General features: G+C 37.5%; 2 protein-coding genes across 2 annotated transcripts; one reads left to right on the forward strand and one right to left on the reverse strand.

Moving 5' to 3' along the window:
• The first annotated feature begins 4,481 nt into the window (after positions 1-4,481).
• LOC107830111 (uncharacterized) lies at positions 4,482-5,747 on the forward strand. Its single transcript, XM_075235792.1, has 3 exons — positions 4,482-5,112; positions 5,230-5,378; positions 5,598-5,747. Exons 1-3 carry the CDS (start codon positions 4,482-4,484, stop codon positions 5,745-5,747), a joined length of 930 nt encoding a protein of 309 aa, XP_075091893.1.
• Positions 5,748-18,455: 12,708 nt separating this feature from the next.
• Positions 18,456-20,486, reverse strand: LOC107830110 (uncharacterized). Its single transcript, XM_075235793.1, has one exon. The coding sequence runs from the start codon at positions 20,484-20,486 to the stop codon at positions 18,456-18,458; it is 2,031 nt and encodes a 676-aa protein (XP_075091894.1).
• Between the last annotated feature and the right edge of the window lie 1,244 nt (positions 20,487-21,730).

A 21,730-nucleotide genomic window follows, 5' to 3' on the forward strand; every position in this document is an offset into this window, starting at 1 on the left:
TGTTATTTAAATATTTCTGAATATTGATTGCGTGAATTTGTGCGCTTTTAGTAGTTGTGCTTAATAGGTTAATTCCCTGTGGGATTCGACTCCGGACTTGTTAACCGGAATATATTTGCAACGACCGCTTAGTCCTTTTTATAAGGCATAGTTGGGCGTGATCAAATTTTGGCGCCGTTGTCGGGGACTTTAACGGTGTTATTAATTGCATCTAAAAGAAGTGCTAGAATTCTTAGTGTAGTCAATTTTCTTCATTTTAAACTAAATACATTGAAAGTCTAACATTTGTAGTCTTGGGTGTTACAGGTGCATGCCTAGAAACTTCTCAAGAACTGGTGAATTATTCGAAGTATTATCAGATCCTGAGAAAGTTTTCAAGGCACTGAATCGTGCAAACAAGAAGGGCAAACAGCAACAGAACTCAATAGAATAAATCGAACCAGACATGGATGACGGAATAGAAAATCCAAACAACAGAAACAATATGAATGACCCGAACAATCAGGGTGTGGCGCCTCTTGTGCCAGAAGTAGCATTGTATGATTGGGCACAACCCACTGCCGAAAATTTGGCAATCGCAATTGCAGTCACTCAGATACAAGCGGAATCATTTCAAATCACAAATAACATGCTACATTTATTGCAGAACAAGGGACTGTTCTCAGGTTCTTACATTGAAGACCCTCAGCATCATCTAAAAAATTTCCTGTCAATATGTTTCACGCAAAGGCAACCTAATGTGACACCGGAAGCAGTAAAACTGTTATTGTTTCCATTCTCGGTGACGGGAGAGGCTCAAACTTGGCTTAATTCACTCTCCAAAAACTCCATCACTACTTGGGAGGAATTAGTCAAGCAATTTTTGAACAAGTTCTACCCACCCAACAAGACTGCCCAACAAATTGATGAGATATTGAGCTTCAGAGGCAGAAACCAACAGAAACACTACAAGAAACGTGGGAGAGGTTCAAGGGTATGCTGGTTAAGTGTCCACATCATGGCATTCCAGATTAGATATTGGGGCAGAGGTTCTACATGGGATTGGCAGACAGCTTAAAGTCCAATGTTGATGCTTCAGCAGGTGGAGCAATTTTGAGCAAATCATTCAGAGAATGCAAGATCATACTTAATAAAATGGCTCAAAACTCAGGATGGATGACAAGAGACTCTACGATCACTCATGTTGTTCACTCAGTGGCTTTAGACCCAAATATCTCCATAGCCGAAAATATGGCCACTCTGATGACTCAAATGAGTATCCTCACCAAAAAGATTGATGAATCAAGCCAGAAGCAGCGGGTACACATAGTTGACGCGATTAATGGGGGCTTATGTACACCATGCATTAACCAACCATATGTATGACCTTGGAGTGCAGAAAGTGACAACCAGCACTATCAGGAAGATATGAACTATATGGCCAACTATGGAGGACAAAGGCAAGGTGGTCAGAATTGGGGGCAAGGAAATCAGCAATATAGACCAGTACAACAACAGTACAATAATAGCAGCAATCCTGGAGCTATGCGACCACAGGGTCAAATTGTGCAGTACCAAAAGCAACAGGGATACAACCAGCAAAATTAGCAGCTAGCTTATCAACAACCTTAACAACAGCAAATAGTGAGACAAGATGATGGGTTGTCTGAAATAAAAGGAATGTTGCAACAACTGATTAGGTCCAATGGAAAAATGCAAGAGAGAGTGGACACACACGAATCAGCGATAAAAGGCATTGAGATTAAATTAGGACATATATCAATGGCTCTGAATAATCGCCCCCAAGGGACGTTACTTGCAGACACACAAGTCAATCCAAAAGAGCAGGTCCCAAAACAGCTTATGGCAGTGAGTCTAAGAAATGGTAGAGACCTAGATCTAGAGCAAGAAATTGCTCGCGAAGGCCGACCAACTGAAACACTTGTGCCAGTACCCATTGAGGTAGATGATTCAACAAGGTTAACTGAGGTGCCGATACAACATGCACAAGAGAGCACAAACAAAGAAAAAGAGGTTGCAAAGGAGACTGAGGTAGCACAAGAAATGACAGAAGAAGAGCAGGATAAAACTCAAATCACAGGAAGGAAGCAACCTCCAGCACCATTCCCACAGAGATTGTCCAAATATCAGAAGGATGAACAGTATAAGAAATTCATGGAGATGTTGAAACAAATCCAGGTGAATATTCCACTGATTGACGCCTTGAGGGAGATGCCTGGGTATGCCAAAATGATGAAGGATTCGATGTCTCGCAAGTTTGATTTTCAAGACTTGGCCGCTGTTACACTAACCCGGACTTGTAGTGTTGTCGTGACGAGACCCATAGCTAAGAAGTTGTCAGATCTAGGGAGTTTCACAATTCCATGCACAATAGGCAGTTATGCTTTTGCTAAAGCATTGTGTGTTTTGGGGGCAAGCATAAACTTGATGCCCTTGGCTATTTACAAAAGGTTAGGCATTGGAAGAGCAAGACCCACATCCATGTTACTACAGCTAGCCGACCGGACAGTGAAGAGGCCATCAAGTATCCTTGATGATGTAATAGTGCAGGTTGGAAAGTTTGTGTTTCCAGCAGATTTTGTCATTCTGGACTGCCGGGTTGACGAGGAGATCCCCATAATTTTGGGAAGACCATTTTTGGCCAGTGGGAGAGCTCTAATTGATTGTGAAACTAGAGAGCTAAAAATGAGACTTTACGATAAAGAGATAACATTCAATGTGCAGAAGTCTATGCGGCGACCAAGTGAATTTACTAACTGCTCTCTAATAGAAGCTTTGGATGTAATTTTGGAGGAGGAAGATGAGACTCTGAACGCTAAAGACCCTCTAGCAGCCTGTCTCATGAACTTAGAAGAAGTAGATAGAGAGGAATTGGTGGAGTAGGCGCTGGCTCTTGAAGGCCAAGGGTTCTGGAAAAGAGAGCTCGAATTTGAGTCTTTGCACTTAGAAGAAAGAAAGACTCCTCCAGCTAAGCCATCGATCAAAGAGCCACCATAGTTGGAACTGAAACCGCTACCACCTCATCTCAGGTATGCTTTCTTAGGACCTAACTCAATTTTACCTGTTATTATCTCATCTTGTTTGTTAGATGTGCAGGAAGAACAACTTTTGCAGGTATTAATAGATTGCAAAACTGCAATTGGTTAGACCATTACAGACATTAAGGGTATCAACCCAGCCTTCTGTATGCATAAGATTTTACTGGAAGATGGCCACAAACCTTTCAGTGAACATCAAAGAAGGCTGAACCCCAACATGAAAGAAGTCGTGAAAAAGGAGGTGATAAAGTGGTTAGACATTTTCTCTATATCCGATAGCAATTGGATTAGCCTAGTTCAATGTGTGCCAAAGAAAGGTGGAATGACTATTGTGCAAAACGAGAACAACGAGCTAGTCTCAAAAAGAACAGTCACGGGATGACGAATTTGTATGGACTACAGAAGATTGAACAAGGCCACCCGAAAAGACCATTTTCCCTTGCCGTTCATTGATCAGATGCTAGATAGATTGGTTGGGAGGTCCCACTTTTGCTTTCTGGATGGATACCCATGGTATAATCAGATCTCTATTGGCCCGGAGGATAGAGAGAAAACATCATTCACCTGTCCATGTGGCATCTACACTTTTCGGAGAATGCCATTCGGTCTATGTAATGCACCCACCACATTTCAAAGGTGCATGATGGCCATCTTCACATATATGGTAGAAGACATAATGGAGGTCTTCATGGATGATTTCTCAGCGATGGGAGACTCATTAGATGACTACCTTAAGAATCTGAAAAGAGTGCTGAAACGATATGTGGAGACTAATCTGGTGCTCAATTGGGAAAAATATCATTTCATGGTACAAGAAGGTATAGTCTTGGGGCACCTAGTGTCAAGTAAAGGCATTGAGGTGGATCGTGCAAAGGTTGATGTGATAGAAAAGTTACCACCACCCACTTCCGTCAAAGAAATAAGAAGTTTTCTTGGCCACGCCGGTTTCTACAGACAGTTTATAAAAGATTTCTCCAAAATTGCTAACCCCTCGTGTAAACTGCTTGAAAAAGATCACCCTTTTGTGTTTTTTGATGACTGCAGGGTAGCGTTTGAGGAGTTGAAGAAGAAACTGGTGACTGCACCAATCATAGTGGCCACCGACTGGGGGCAAACTTTCGAACTGATATGCGATGCAAGCGACTATATTGTGGGAGCCGTTCTTGGGCAACGAAAAGATAAAGTCATGCATCTAATATACTACGCAAGTAGAACCTTGAGCGGCGCCCAACTGAATTATACAGTGACAAAGAAAGAGATCAATCTTCTATTTTGTAGGCATGTCATACTTCACCGTATGGAGGACATTTTGGAGTTGTAAGGACAACGGCTAAAGTGTTGGAGTCAGGTTTTTATTAGCCGACGCAGTTTAAAGATGCACATTTCTGGGTGAAAAGTTATGATGAGTGCCAACGGACGAGGATTATTTTCCGTCGATATGAGATGGCCATGAACCCAATTCAAGAGGTGGAAGTATTCGATGTATGGAGAATCGACTTTATGGGACCATTTGTCAGCTCATATAACAACAAGTACATACTTGTAGCGGTGGACTATGTCTCGAAATGGGTAGAAGCCATGGCACTTCCAACAAATGATGCAAAGGCAGTTATTAGTTTCCTGAGAAAGAACATCTTCACCCGATTTGGCACTCCAAGAGCTATCATTAGTGATGGGGGCACCCACTTCTGCAACCGAGCCTTTGCAACGTTGTTGGAAAAATATGGCATTCGCCATAAAGTTGCTACTCCGTATCACCCACAAACAAGTGGGCAAGTCAAGGTGTCAAACAGAGAAATCAAGATTGTTTTGACCAAAACTGTAAATGCTACTTGGGTTGATTGGGCAAGAAAATTGGATGATGCGCTATGGGCTTACCGCACTGCATTCAAAACTCTGATTGGTATGTCACCGTATAAATTGGTATTTGGAAAGGCATGTCACTTCCCGGTGGAGTTAGAGCATAAAGCCTTCTGGGCATTACGACAATTAAATCTGGACTTCGAGGCCGCTGGAACTAGTAGAGTCATAGAGCTGTATGAACTTGACGAGTTTCGTTACCATGCTTTAGAGAGTACAAGGTTATATAAGTAAAGAATGAAACTGGTGCACGACAAAAACATTCTTGAGCAAAATTTTAAGCTGGGAGACATGTTATTATTATTTAATTTGAGATTGAGGTTGTTTCCAGGCAAATTGAAGTCAAGATGGTCAGGACCATTTCGTGTTCTAGAGATTCATCCCACCGGAGCCGTAGAGATTGCTTCAGAAGATGGTTCTCGCAAGTTCAGAGTCATTGGTAACAGATTGAAACATTATTTGGGCATGGATGAGACGAAAGTAGTATCGGTGACTCATTTGCTTGAGCCAACAATGTTGAGCGAGTCTTAAGTTGATTGCCTGCGTCGTGCCGCGACGATAAATCAGGCGCTTCATGGAAGGTAACCCATTGTAATGTTGTATTCGTCATGCCGTGACTTTAAGTAAGGCGCTCATTGGGAGACAACCCAATTCATAGTTGATTTTTAGCGTAATTAGAATTTTTCTTTTCGTTTGTAGGAACTAACATGTTTGCAGGCAATTTTGGCGGATCGTGCACTGGACCTCGCGTCGCCAGGTCCCCAGCGAGCTAGGCCAGGCGGAAAGCCTCGCGTCGCCAGCGTTATTTCTCGCATGGGAGCTCACCTCGCATGGGTTACAGCAAGGTGAAACGCGCGTACTGTCTCGCACCGCGCCCCCGCACCCCGCGGCACGCGCCCCACAGCTCGCGTTGGAGCTCGCTTCGCATGGGGTATAGCGCGCCATTAGCCTCGCATCGCCAGGTAAGTATTTTTTCCGGTTTTCTTTTAATCCTTTTGTTTTGTTCCTTTTAAAACCCCTCCCTTAAAACATAAACTAAATGCCTCAAACATCATTCAGAACAATCTCACACACTCACGCCTCAAGAACCCTCCCTTACAAACCCTTTGAAGACAAGCATTCTCTGCTCTTTCCTTCACCTGCAATATCAATTCAAGGGCAATCCCTCCTCTTAAACATCTAAGGTATGATTTCTACATCCATTCTTTGGCAATTTCGAATTGGGTTAATGCATGTCATTAGATATAAAATTTGGGGTTGTTCTTCATTGTAACAATGTGTTTGTGTGTCCCAACCCCATGAACCACATAGAAATGGTGTTGTTATTGTGTGAACAAGTGGTAGCACGAAACTCCCAAGCTGATTTGGTAGGGTGAGGCAATCCCTCATCCCTACAAGCACTCCCATGGCACTAGTGCATGCTAAGTGTTTGTCATAATGCCTCAAAGGCATTCTTTCTCCCCATTGGAGCCCGAGTCTCCCGGATTATAAGACTAGTGCTATGTAGATGTGCACCACTTTAAAATTGTAAGTGTGGGGTGGCTCACTGGTAGCCCGATGCTTCGAAATTGGAGAAAGCACCCATTTGTCATTGCTTGATTCTCATACTACGAAAAGATGAGGTGAAGTCTGAGTAACCTCGGAATTTGTTGAAAATCATGTGTTGAACTCTTAAGTGTGGGGTCGCAAGACCATGTTTTGAATTTTGCAATGTGTCCTAAACTGATTAATGCTCACTTGTGTAGATACAAACATGCCTCCAAGGAAGGACACCAGTAAAGGCAAGGCCACATCGACTGCTCCATCTAAAGCTAAGGCTCCCTCCGCACCTCTACCGAAGAAGAGAAAAGGGGGTGAAGCCACTTCAAGTCAAGTTGAAGGACTGCAAGCAGTGGCAGCTATAGCAACCGCTCGCCCACAATCTCAAGGACAGAGGGAGTTTGGACTCAAGAGAATACCTACGCATGTTAAGGATTGGTACAAATGTTATAGGCCGAGACATATACATCCGGAATCTGCTATTCATGAGCGTTGCCTACAAGCCAAGTGCCATGAAATCTGGAGAGGTATTAATGAGTTGGGGCTGCATTATGTGTTCAAAAAATACCGAGGATATCAATGTCAATCTGGTTCGAGAATTTTATGTCGGTTTGGATCCAAAGGATCCTGAACAGCTGGTGCCTATTCGGGGAAGGTTGATAGATTTTTTAGCCTCAGCAATATGCAATTTCTTAGGTGCTCTAGATGTTCCTCAGGAACCCTTGGACAATTTCATCACCCGTCCTACATATCGAGAACTGAGACACACTCTTTGTGGTGTCAATTCTGTGGCGGCGTGGGTTCGGGATAAGAAAACCAATCGTCATAGGAAATTCCCCAACAAGAAGATGAGGGTAGAGGCTCAAGTATGGCTGAAATTGATTAATACACGGCTCCTACCTTGCAATCATGACACTCTCATTAGCCGTGAGAGGACGTGTATGCTATATTTCCTTATGACTAGCCAGCGGGTGAATGTGGGCCACTTGATCTGCTACCAGATGACTCAAGTGAGAACTAGCAAGAGAATTGATCGAATGCCCTTTGCAAACATGTTGACTCAGTACTTGAGACAGGAAGAGGTGGAGGAGGAGAAAGCTTTCGATCATATCATTGATCAGCCCCTACGACTAACGAACATTACAAGCGTTCGGGTTAAGGAGGAGGCTGTTATGCCATCAATGATAGGTGTCGAGCACAATGCTCGCGATGACAGCTTTATGGCCCATTTATATGGGATGATGGACTTGCAGCTTCGGATTGGGGGACGTTTGGCCACTACAGAGGAGAGGGAGATATTGGAGGAGCGTTTCCCGCTCAATGCTCATGCTCAGTGATGGCTACAGATTCCCAGAGGATGAGGATGTCAACACGCCTGAGCAGTCCGAGGCCGAGCAGGAGTAGTCGGATGATGATGATGAGGAGGAGGTGGAAGCAGAATATGAGGAATGGGAAGCCTTCGATGATGAAGGCGATGACGAAGCTTGGTTAGGGAGTTTTCATATACCCTACTTGTTATTTTTTTCTTGTTTTGTCTATTTGAGTATGCACTGAAGACATTGCATGAAATAAGGGTGGGGTGGTAACTTATAAATATTAGTCTTGTTTTAGTTATTTTTTTAGTTAGTGTCGTCTTTGCCTGATATAAAAAAAGTAGAAAAAATTGGACTCTTCCCGACGACGGATCTCCTAGACAGTTTTCTTGAGGGAATTAAGTCTAAAGAAAAAAAAAAGACAAAAAGATTTTCTTGTAGGTAGTGTAGTAATGCCCCCTTGGATTTTCTTTGTGCCGTGGTTCTTTTTCAAGGGTTTTAGTTGAACCGGGTGTAGTTAGTTTTAATTTTTAGGAGTAAAAACCACTATGCTATGAATTGAATTGCAGCGATATCTCTTGACTTTGTTATACCTTGAGAATAGTGAGTACTCTGGTTGTGACGCTTAGGCTCAATGTTTGACTCTAGTATAAGTACCTTAAATCATAGGTTCTAAAATTTGCTTAACTGCTTTGACTAGAGTGTTGTGATAAAATCAATCCTGAGTGAGTTATGTGCCATGTTTGTGTGAGATTTGTATGTATTCTATGCATTATAATTGATGTCTAGAACTTGCTCCGTGTTTGTGTACAAAACGAAATAGTAGTCTTGTTCAGTATGGGAAGTGATATAGGCGTTTCTTTGTTGAGCCAGATATATATAGTTTACCCGCCTAAATGTCATATAACGTAGTTAATCCCTTTGAACCTATAATCCTGTTTCTCTGGTAACCACATTACAAGTCGTATCCCTTTGTTTCAATTGACCATATATTTGAACCTTGTCACCTCTCATGAGCATTTGAATTGTGAGGAATTATATAAAAGTTAAAGTGTGGGGTGCTGGTTTGGCTTTTGAGTGGAACAAATGGAATAAGGAGAAAGGTGCACCGTTTTGAAAAGAAAAGAAAAAACAATATATCAATAATACTCTACTCGATTAGTAGAGTATTACACTATGGGAAAGCCTATGGTGCATCATTTGTGGCATATGAATATTATATCTGAGAGCGAGTGAATTCTTCCGATCTTGAGTTCCTACGGTCTTAAAATGTATTGTGTGTGGAACTCATCTCCTTTGTTGTGTGAGGGCACGTGATTCATGATGGAGAGGTAATGTCGTTGACCTCCATGTTAGAGTAAGTAAGTAAATTATGAATAATACATGGTATTTGTGAGTCAAATCTTGAGGTGAGGATGTTACATCTTTGTGCTTAGTATATTTTAAAGATTTTTGGTGTGATGAGTTAAGGGAATTGCTTAAAAAGATCGTGTCTATAAGTATAGTTTGATTGCTCGAGGATGAGCAACGTTTAAGTGTGGGGTATTGATGTTTGGCTAGAATTCCATATTTTAGTACATTATTTACCTTACATTTTAGGGTGCTTTAATGCTAAATTATACTTTATTTGCGCGTAATGGAGTCTATTTTATATGTAGGTATATTGGAGATGAAATTAGAGCAAAAGGAACATTTAACGTATAAAGCGTGCTAAAAAATAGTAGGGAAAGAAGAAAGAAAAAATTGAGCAACGAAAAAATGAAGCAACACGCGAAGCTCGCTATGAAGCTCGCATTAGAGCTGGCGAGGGGAGCCTCTGAGCTCACGTGGGAGCATGCAACGCGAGGGGTAAGGCGAGGATGAGCGCGCTGAATACCTCGCGAGGCACGGTCTAAGGCTAGCCTGATCCGGATTTTTAAGGCTTATTTCGTCTCCTTGTTTGACTAGGACTTGGGCTATATCATTTAGGTCTTTTCCTACATATATAAATAGACATTAAATACCATTTTTGAAGGAGTTTTGCGATCGAAGGCAAGAATAGCTCGTGGAACACCCGTTGGGGGATAGAATCATCGATTTTTACATTCTTTCATCTTTACTTTGTAATTTATTTATGCAAAATACTTGGGATATTGTTACTATGAGTATGAGTAGCTAAACTTCTAATCTAGGGTTTTGATGAAACTTATTGGAGGATGATTTTCCTGTTACGTTACTATAGATTTGCCGTAGCTTTTCTCTATTTGTTCAACTACATTTATATTATGGTTGGTTGAGAAGCTCTCGATCGACTGTGCCTAATTAGTGTGTATTACTCGGAAGAGAGTGCATATTTAGGTAGTTGTTGAACAACATCACTTCTAACGTATATGAGGGATCAATATGGAGGGTTTAAAGGTGGAATTAGGAATAACGAAACCTTGGTGCGATCCGAGTGAGCTGTAACTCAGTGCCAGCTAGCGTAATTTGGAAGAATATCTCTAGTAAATTGTGGTAGTTACTCGGGTGAGAATTACGACACTCAGAGAGCTCATGATCGGTAGAGAAAACTTAGGCAAATTTATAGGCAATGTAGCGGAAAGGATTCCGACAATAGGAAAAATTAGAACCTTAGACCATTTCAATTCTTGTCTACAACCTGTTCATAGTTAGTTATTAATTACTGCATTTTCATTACGTGATATTTAGTTAGTAAACATCCAACTTGTTATTTAAATATTTCTGAATATTGATTACGTGAATTTATGCGAGTCTAGTAGTTGTGTTTAATAGGTTAATTCCCTGTGGGATTCGACTCTGCACTTGTTAACCGGAATATATTTTGCAATGACCGCTTAGTACTTTTTATAAGGCATAGTTGGGCGTGATCAATCAGTGTCCGCTTTGTTTGATCTACTTGGTGTTTGGAGCTTGCTCGTGAGTTCCTAAAAAGCTTTCTTGCCATTATCTAGCTTACTGAGAGCATAACTTTTTATAGTCTATATTTTAAAGCTGTCAAGTTCTAATTTGAGGACAAATTAAATTTGAATCTGCATTTATTGGGTCTCAAATATATTTTGGCGAAGACGATGAAGGCAGATTTGGGTCTCTTAACACATGAAGAAAAAAATGATTACAGCTCACCCAAAAATTTTTCTGTGAAACTCTATTTTTTCCTACAAGAATTTTGGCTTTGAAGATGAAAATGATTGTGAGTACAGAGAACAAGACAACTTGAAAAGAAAAACAAAAATTATATTTTTGTGGCCATTACGCGTCCTTGTTAGGTGAGATACACATAACTTGTCATGTCACCAAGTTGTGTTCAATTGGTACAGCTCTAATCTAGTTTAAGTGTTTAATGGATAGTAAGCTTAGTTTAGGTGTCTAAACGAAAAGTTGGGACAAGTTTAAATGTTTGCATATGTATTTGGCCTAAATAATATGCTGATTGAACATAGGCAGTGGGCAGAAAGATATTTCACTAGAATAAGATTGTCAAATTAATCTCTGCAGCACTATATGACATAGGCAGGAAACTTCCTTCCCAGTTATTTTATAGAGTTATGTTTGAATACCAGGAGGCAATGGTTCAAAAATATGCCTACAATAATCGTTTATTTATTTTCCTTTTTAAAATATTTTCTGATTATTGAATGTGAATTGTGTATTTGACCAAATCTTTAAAAAAAACAAATTGAACCTTCCAATTTATGGGTAAAAATGGTGGAGGATTAGCTGACACTAGTTTAAAAAAGGTTTCAGTCGGAGTTCTTGAACATGTTCCAAAGTCACTTTCTGATTGGGTTCCTAATTTACTTGATTTTCCTGTGTTTTATATATATATATATATATATATATATATATATATATATATATATATATATATATATATCCAAATTGCAAGGAAATGTCGTTTGGTGTTAATTGATAAGATGTAAAAATTGTGAGTTCAGAATTCTAGTTTTTTTAAGTTACTGATTTGTACATATTTAATAAATTTCTTAAGATAAATACAGAATTTGGACCAAAGTTATTGGTTCAGCCGAAGCCACAACGTATGTGGGGTAGGGGTGTATAAAGAAATGGATAAACCGCACCAAACCGATAATCCGAGTCAAACTGGAAAAAAAAACCCGATGTGGTTTGGTTTGATTGTGTTTAGTATTGGAAAATAAAATCCGACCATAATTGATTTGGTTTGGTTTTAACTAAAAAAGTTAAACCGAAACCAAACCAACCCGATAGTACATTTATATAATTTTTAAAAATATTTTGTACATATAAATATTTCTTGTAATGCAATTTATAAATATTTCTTAAACTTTTTCACAGTTTTATCTTTTAACGTATTATTTCAAGTTTAGACTTAACATTCTTGAATGGTAAATAAATTTTATAGCCCATAAATGTAATAACTCAAATAAAGTTCAAATCAACACTAATGCTAACAAAAGAAATTCAATTCAATACTAGGAATGACGATAGTGTTGGATAATTATTTTAGTTTTACATTGGTTTATAATGAAAATGCATAACTTTGTTTATCTTTTTCTTTAGTGCTTAGTTATATAATTAATATTAATACTTATTAGCTATACTTATTTTAGCATGACCTATATAGTATTTTTAGATTATGTTAATTTTTATTATGGCTTATTAATTAGCAATATTTATTTTATGTAATTTTATTATCTTATCTTTGTTATTGAATATTTTAATATAATGCTATGACTTATCTCATATTATTATGTTAGTTTCTTGGAAAACACATTATATAGTTGTATTTACTAGGACTTAAGAAATATTTGGAGCACAAGTTACATATTTTATGCTATGAAGACTTTACAGAAAAAAAACGCGAAAATCCGAAAAATCCTGAGAAAAATCGAGATTGAAAAACCCGACATTGTTGGTTTGGTTTGGTTTATAAATTAAAAAACCCGACACCATTGGTTTGGTTTGATAATTGAAGAATCCGAACCAATCCGATTTATGTACACCCCTAATATAGGGATGGGATTCCCTCCGGTACTCTTAATATCCAGTAATTCTCAATGGCTACCACTACTAGAAAATAGCTATTTTTTGACTGCGAATACGGTCGGAATGCGGTCAGAAAATGCTAATTTCCGACCACATTCAGACCGAAATAACGCGGTCGCAAAATAGCTGGTCTGAAATAGTTTACGACCGAATCTGTCCGTAATTTGCGACTACATCGGTCAGAAAGAGAAAATAGAAAAGGACTAACACATGTTGTCAACTGTCCGACTGACGCGGTCGCAAAGTATTTAAATTCAATTTTAATTTTATATTATATTTCCCACTACTTCGGTCGCAAAACTTAAAAATAATTATAATTTTATATAATCTTTCCCACCATATTAGTCGCAAATATCAAAAAATATTTTAATTTTATTTAAGCTTTCCCACTGATGCAATCGCAATTCTAATTAAATATTATTTATTTATTTATATTTTTCACTACTGCGGTCGCAAAACTATTTTAATATTATTTATTTATTTAGTTTTTCCACTGCTGCGGTCGCAGAATGTTATAATTCTGGAAAATTTTAAAGCATTTTACGACGACTTTAGTCAGAATTCAGTCGGAAAATTACAAATATTTTGACAAATTTCGACTGTTTTAAAACAATACCACATGTCAATTCAAAATTACAGCAACTAAAGAATCAATCCACCATTCCTACTAATTAATCCACCATTTCAACTAATCAAATATATAAAATGCAAACAATTAAAGAAAACATAAATATTTATAACTAAAACATCCTAACACAAGTTAAACATCCAAGCGCCATTCAATCAAATCTTAACATTACAATTATAATCAAGTCTAAATATTTACCAAGTCTAAACAACCAACCATAACAAATAATAATGTCTCAAACATCACAACTACGATAAACTAAAACTCATTATCCCCGTCACGTTCGTCATTCAAAGGATCAACTTGATGCATGCTCATAAGTTTCTCAACTAGACTCTGCAATTTGTTAAAATTTGCACGATCTTCATTCCGTTCCTCCTTCAACTCTTCAACTTCTTTTCGTAATGCTTCCACCTCTTTATGATCCTGTGAATTACTCGTCTCACCAGACAACAATGTCGTAGGACAACCAACGGAATATTGTGATTCAAGACCGTAGGTTCTACCTTTCTTTGCACCACCAACCACATGCGTCCATATTGAAGCTACATCATTGAGTGATACTTGGGTTGAGCTACCATCCTCGGAATCGGGTTGACTTTGACGCCATTCCTTCAAACGTTTTTGATAGGCTTCCTGAAATTAAAATGTTAATCATTAAGAAATGAGGACCTAATTGTTTCCACCAGGGAAAATACAATGCCACTTATAAAAGAAATTCTAATTTCTCTACTATGCCTAAAGCCATACCTGAACCAGAAAGCATAAACAATACAATACATTGAAGTTTTTAAAACAGTTTGCATATCTTCCCTTTTCTACCAATACACGGTATGTCATAGTATGGAATCCTTGTCACAAAAGTTATACAACTAAGACTAGCTAGACAACACATCTGTGCTCCATTATTTATTAATGTAATCATTTAAAGCTTCTTTTATGTGTATCATTACTCTATTGTTGGATTCTTGAAATTATTTCATTCCACAAAACTCTCTAGGCAGTTTAAACAAAAGTGCTCACACTTTTATGAGCTGAAAAAAATTGTTGTTTTTCTGAGGTTTTTTATAGCTTTGATTTCTCTTTTATGCTAAAAGAGAATGAGGAACAATTCCCAGTTTCCTTTCATTCTCTTATTTCTTGGTCTGTTTCTATTTTTATTAGTTCGATCTTCTTCTGCTTAGTTAGTTCCAGCTCAAAATAGAATGCTTTTCCAAATTCAACCGTTTCTTGAATATCCACCAGTTTTACAAGGATGAAATAATTGGACAAATTTTTGTTACCTTCCAAAATCTACATCTCTTGTTATTACTTGTTCTTGTAATCACATAAGAGAATTAACAATTGTTGGCAACAAAAAATCCCCTTCTCAGACTATAAAATCCTCTACTCCTCAAGCTCTATCTAGTAAATTTTTCATTGATTCATTTTTCACTGTTGTCACTAAACTTTCAAGTCTAAAGAAATTGTCATTAGTTTCACTTGGATTATGGGGTCCATTACCTGCCAAGATTAGTAGATTTCACTCACTTGAGGTACTAAATATTAGTTCAAGTAGTACTAAGTATCAACATCCACATACATTTTGTGAAAAATAAGCATTAGCTGTTAAGCCTATTCCAAAAACTCAAAATGAGAAGAAACAACAATCCACTATCAAAATTGATGTTGTCATAGGATTAATTGTTGGCATTGTAGTAGTGGTGATTGCAATAGGATTGTTGATACTTTTCAAAGCAACAGAGAGAAAAGAATGCTCATGTCACTGATAATTAGGAAAAGATCAACCATTTCGATAGCACCATGGCTCAAAATAGGCAGTCTAAATTTTCAAGGCCCCAACAATTTTAAATCGATCTATTTACCGCTTTTTGATGGCTTCAATGCAAGAAGTACCACTCAGACAAAAAACATCTAAGTAGACAATCGAATTAACTAATATATTAGCTCTACGATATGTTAATCCACTTAGGTATCAAGAAAGTTGTTTATCTGAAGATGCTTACATACGTCCTCGTAGCACGCGGCTCGACCCATTCTTTTGTACCGTCCTTTTTCTTTTTCATATGTTTGTCCTCAAAAACCTCAGCATAAGTCACAAATCTTCCTTTTTCCTTTTCCTGAAAAAAGAATTTAAGTTAGATAAAGTTCAATCGCATATAGTTAAAATCAAAGCAAATATAATAAGAAAGTTACCATTCTCCTTCGATGGGTCTCCATACTAACTGAACCTCCAGTGTGTAATGAGCCACCTGTATTGGAGGCCCGAGCAGCCTTTCCAGTGTTGCTCCTCTTCTTAAATTCTTCAGAGGCCCAAATCACATTAAGTCTATCACATATGTCTTTTAGTATCCAACTGTGTATCTTTTGTTCGAGTCGAGCCTTATACAAAATATTTTTAAGCCTATCACTACCTTTTTTCTCGAAATTATGACTTATTTGTTGATGATATTTGGAAAGCCATGCACACCTTGTATGCAAATAATTTAAAACATTAGATGAAATAAGAGTAATTTGATAAATAATATAAAATTTATTAGTTTCGTACCCTAAATTGATTCCACATCTGGTCTCTGTAAATATACGGTATATCTGACTATTTACTCCAAGCATCTTGATAAAATGCTTTAACACAATCCATAACCACCTTCGTAGATTCATTGGAAGGAACAAACCTGCATTAAAATTAACATATGTTAAAAATATATTCAAAAATTCAAACGAATATAAAGTAACTACTTACCCAGTAGTCCCATCAGGAATGATAATCAATCTGTAAAGAGAATCGTATGTTACAATCTCTTCAAAAGTCTGAGTTTGTGCACCATCAGGAGCAGGTGTAGATGTATCAATGGATGGGGATGATGGTACAATAGAGCCTCCAAGATGCGGCCTAGAAACGCTAGGAGTGGATGATGACGGAGATGAAGATGGAGCCATACCATTCTGACTAACATGATAGCTTGGAGTTGGAGTCACTGATGACGGAGGCATAAATAAGGAGTCATTATGCTGACTAGTACGATAAGCTGGCGAATAAGATGGTATAGTATGCATGCTATGTGAATTAGAGATAGGCTTATATTTAACTGGATCACAAGGGGGCAAAGTGAAAAAGCCAAGTGGCAATGAAGTCTGCTGAGGAGGATGAGGAGGATGTCTCATAAATGGCACAGACAAGGTAGTGGGACCTAAAGTTTGTTGATGATGATCCGGAGGAGGACTCATAAATGGCACTGACGAGGTAGTGGGACCTGAAGTATGTTGAGGATGTTGGAAATCATGTCTTGTCTTCTTTTTTTAACCAGGTGCCATCTGTGTAATATAAGCAAATAATAAAATATATTAAAACATAACAAATATAAAGTAATTCTTCAACATATTAATGAATAATGAAAAAAAACCAACATGTCAATCCACATCGCTTGATTGATATTCATCATTTAATTCTTCATCATCACTTGTTTTATTTTCATCAAGTAATTCTTCTCCATCACTTGTTTCATTTTCATCAAATGATTCTTCCTCGCTTATTTCATGTTCAACGTCTAGATCTTCCTCCATGTTTTCCCCGGATGTTCCTTCCCCAAAATCATGTCGATTTGATCTACGAGTAAGGACCGAAGGATCATATTCTTCATAAATGCCTTCACTATGCTGCAATTCACCCACTAATTCATCATCAACCCTTTCTTGAACAGTTGAAATGTCATTCTGGTACGCGACTTCTAATGCATCCTCAACTTATATTCTACCTACGGGCTTTGTTTTTTATAACTATCCTCCATGAGGACTTATTCTTGCACAAAGGATAAGGAACATAATACACTTTTTTCACATTTTGTGCAATGACAAATGGATCATAGAATTCATACTCCTTCGTGTGGTTAATTTCAATTATTTTGTACCGAGGGTGAACCTTTGTACCTCTAGTAGGTGTTGGATCATACCACTTACACTAAAATAGAACCAATTTTTTTTTTCGGCCAACCAAAATACTCTAGTTCTAAAATCTCTCAGAGCACACCATAATAATCAACATCTCCATCACCCTTTACCCACACTCCGCTATTATTGGTTCTTTTATTCTTAGACTATTCTTCTGTATGAAACTTGTATCCATTAACAAAGTACTTAGACATCATTCTGACTTTTAGGTCAGGTCCCCAAGCTATATCACGTAGGGTCATTTATGCCATTGGCTAGATTATAAACCTATATAGAGTTAAAGAAAAGTTAGAATTTGAAATATGCATGTAATTAATTTGTACCCATAAAATAAAACTTACAAACTCCTTAAACCACTCCGAAAATCTTGGATAAACAACATCATGCACATTTATACCTATAAAGTAACTTCCGATAAAACTACAACTTTAGTTAGTTAAAATAACTTTGATCTTATGATAATCGTCTTTAATATAAATTAAGACTTACTTATAATAAGGTTGGACCTCCGGACAATTCAACAACACATGTGTTGTAGCAGACTTTTTCTCCATCTCAGTCAGATTTCGTTTTTACTAGTTTTTGGACCTCTTCCTGGTTGATTGAATATGGAAAATGGTGGGGCCAAAGGATCAGTAATGCCTCCATCATCATGCCGATTTGGCCTATTTCTCAAATATGGCACATCATGTTCAAAATAATATGAACAGAAAAAAGAAGTTTCTTTAGCCAGATGTGCCTCGCATATCGATCCCTCAATCCTGGATCTATTTTTTAAAGTCCGCTTACATTTTCCAATCGCCCTACATAACACAATATTTAGATGAAATAATGTTTAATAAAAATACGTCAAGGTAAAATAACTTAAAATTGTTACCTCTCGTAAGGATACATCCATCTACATTGAACTGGCCCCCCAAGTCGTGCCTCTTGCGCAAGATGAATTGGAAGATGTTCCATTACATCAAAAAATCCAAGAGGAAAATTTTTTGCCAACTTGTTTAAAATTATGCAAATGTTACTCTCCATGTAAGCTAGGTTCTCCACCTTCAATATGCTAGAACACAACTCCTTGAAAAATAAACATATCTCAGTAATGGATTTTCATATTCTATCAGGCAAGGCTTTGAGTGCAACATGCATCAAAGATTCGAGGAAAATGTGACAATCGTGGCTTTTCACAGATATCAACTTCCCTTCTTTCATGTCAACACACCTAGATATGTTTGACGCGTATCCATCAGGCATCCTCAAATTCTTAACCCAATCACAAATATCTCTTCTCTCATCTAAAGTGAATGTGTAACTGGACTTGGGCTTCTGAATCTTGTTGTTCAAGTATGTCAGGTACAGCTCACTTCGCCTACAATATTCCTTCGAGTCCATCCTTGCCTTCAAGTTATCTTTTGTCTTGTTATTGACATCCATTACAGTATTAAATAAGTTGTCAAAAAAAAATTTCTCGATATGCATAACATCCAGATTATGCCGAAGAAGATTATACTTCCAATAAGGTAACTCCCAGAATATGCTCTGTTTAGTCCAATTATGCGTAACACCATAACCAGGTATCTTATTAGACATTGGAGACTCTGTTACCTTAGGTATACTCCTAACTCTGTTCCAAATTTCTTCTGGCGACAATACTGATGGTGGCTCCTCATAATCAGTTTGGTTCTTCATAAATGCACTGGTATTTCTCCTAAACTCGTGATCCCTAGGCAAGAATCGACGGTGGTAGTCAAACCATGTGTTCTTTCCTCCATGTTTCAGCGTGAATGCTTTTGTGTCTTTCATACAAGTTGGGCAAGCTAACTTTCCCGCAGTCGACCACCCGGACAATATTCCATAAGCAGAAAAATTATTTATAGTCCACATCAAAGCAGCACGCAATCTGAAGTTTTGTTTAGTTGATATATCATATGTTTCCACACCTTCATGCCACAATAACTTTAACTCATCAATTAAAGGTTGCAAGTATACATCAATCAAAATTTTCAGATTGCGTGGACCTGGAACAATGCAAGTTAGGAACAAATATGGACTTGTCATACATAACTCAGGAGGAAGATTTAGCGGCGTAACAAACACTGGCCAACATGAATATGGTGCAGCAGAGACAGAAAATGGAGTGAATCCATCAGCACATAAACCCAACCTAATATTTCTTGGTTCATTAGCAAAATCCGGGAATACTCTATCAAAATACTTACATGCTTCTCCATCCGACGGATGACACAGAATACCAGGTGGCCTTCTATTTTTATAGTGCCATCTCATATGAGGAGCAGAGCTCATTGATGCATACAACCTCTTTAACCTAGGTATAAGGGGTAAGTAATGCATTGCCTTAACTGGAACCTTCTTCTTTTTGGAATTTATGACTTCCTTGTAATGAGGTTGGTTACAAAATTTATAATTTTTTAAAGATGCATCATCCTTATAGAATAACATGCAGCCTTTCTCACAACAGTCAATCCTCTCTGATGAAAGTCCTAACTTAGAAACCAATTTCTTTGCTGTGTAGAAATCTTTGGGTAGGTCAATTTTATTCATATTAAGTTCATTCATAAGGCCAATGATAGAGTCCATGCCCGCTTGAGAAATACTCGAATCGGATTTAATACTTAATAATCTAACCGCAACAGACAACTTAGAATGCATTGAACCTTCATACAATGGACGACTAGCTTCTTTTAACTGTTCATAGAAGCGCTTAGCATCATCATTTGGTTCAGACTGAGCCCTCGGGTGCATCACAAAAGCATCTCTAACCATTTCATTAGATCGAGAGTTTTCAAAATTATTCTCAGCTAATGGACTACCCTCACTACTAAAAAAGTTTTGAAAATCGAGATCACCAACACTAGCAACATCCTCTCCATGAATAGTCTTCACGTAATAATTTTTCATAAACCCTTTTTTATAAAGATGAATTTTAACAACATCTGGCTGCAATAACTTTGCACCCTTGCATTTGACACAAGGACACCTAATCATCCCTTCACTGAGAAATTCATGAAGTATTTTCGCTTTAGCCATAAATTCAGCAACCCCTTCTATAAATTCCTCCCTCAACCCACTACGATTAGGATAAGTCCGATTATACATCCATCTATGATATGCAAAATCCATCTACACAAATAAATTCAAGATATTTAACACAATATATTACTCAAAAGAGTCATTGTTACCAACAGAAACAAATGTTGTTGTTATTGTCAAGCCATGTTACACCTTCACACTAATCTACAATTATTTTAAGGCATCCGTCTTACATTAAATTTTATATTCAACTAATTACAATATTTGGTTCTATTAACATCTCCATAATAACAAAACGTGGAATTTCTTCTATAGAAGTAAATTACAGGAATCATCCTTTAACTAAGCAAAAATTTAAGAATATTCCCCCCACTCATATAGTCATATACCTAACTGCTTTTATGCTGATTTCTCAAAGACCCAAAAATCATATAAGAAAACCCAAAACAAAAACCAAGAATAGCTACACGCATAGGGGGTTTTCCCTAAAAAGTAGAAATGATAGTTCCAAATGATAATTTCAAAAATAAGTTACCCAAAAAAAAAAAAACAGAACAGCAAGAAAAGAATAAAAACATATCATTGTAATGAAGTTTGAAGTTAGAATTAACCCATATGAATAAAAAAATATTTTTTTTTTTTACATAAACTCAGTATATTGATATGTTGAAATTGGAATATCATGAATGAAACACATAATAACAACTCTTTTTTATGTATGTTTGCATTGTTCACTTATAAAATTATATTTACTGTAAAAAAATGAAGATTCATGAGCGCAAGCTAGCATTTCACTTAGAAATACACAATTAAACCCATTGTTTTGATATTTCACTTGAAGATCACTATTTGCAAATCTTTATGACCAAACTAGTTTACAAATAGTGAATTAGTTCAGTATTGAAATATTGAAAAACAAAAGTCGTACCCAAAAATATTTTTGAAATGGATCCCAGTAAGGGCTCAAAATATACAGTGATGATATAACAAAAGTCGACTTTGTATTTCAATTGAGAATTTCTTGAGAGTCATCAAATAGGGACAAAGGATTTAAGCCTATCAATTTTTATTGCAGTATTTTCCCTTGTTAGGGAAAATGGAAAACATATAAACATAGAGATGAACATAGAGATCACACATGTACGGTGGAAGCTTTACTTTTACTGAGTTTGCCTCGTCCGCCCGTTTGCCTCTGTCAGCTGCTGAGATGGAGTGGAAGATATCGAGGGGGGGAGGAGGGGGGGGGGGGAATTGTGAAGATAGGGCGCGCACAAATTGGGGAAATAGGGCTTTGGCTTGAAATATTATATTTAGATTTCTGACTACCGTGGTCG

This window comes from Nicotiana tabacum, chromosome 17, assembly GCF_000715075.1.
Source record: "Nicotiana tabacum cultivar K326 chromosome 17, ASM71507v2, whole genome shotgun sequence".
NCBI classification, from domain to species: Eukaryota; Viridiplantae; Streptophyta; class Magnoliopsida; order Solanales; family Solanaceae; genus Nicotiana; species Nicotiana tabacum.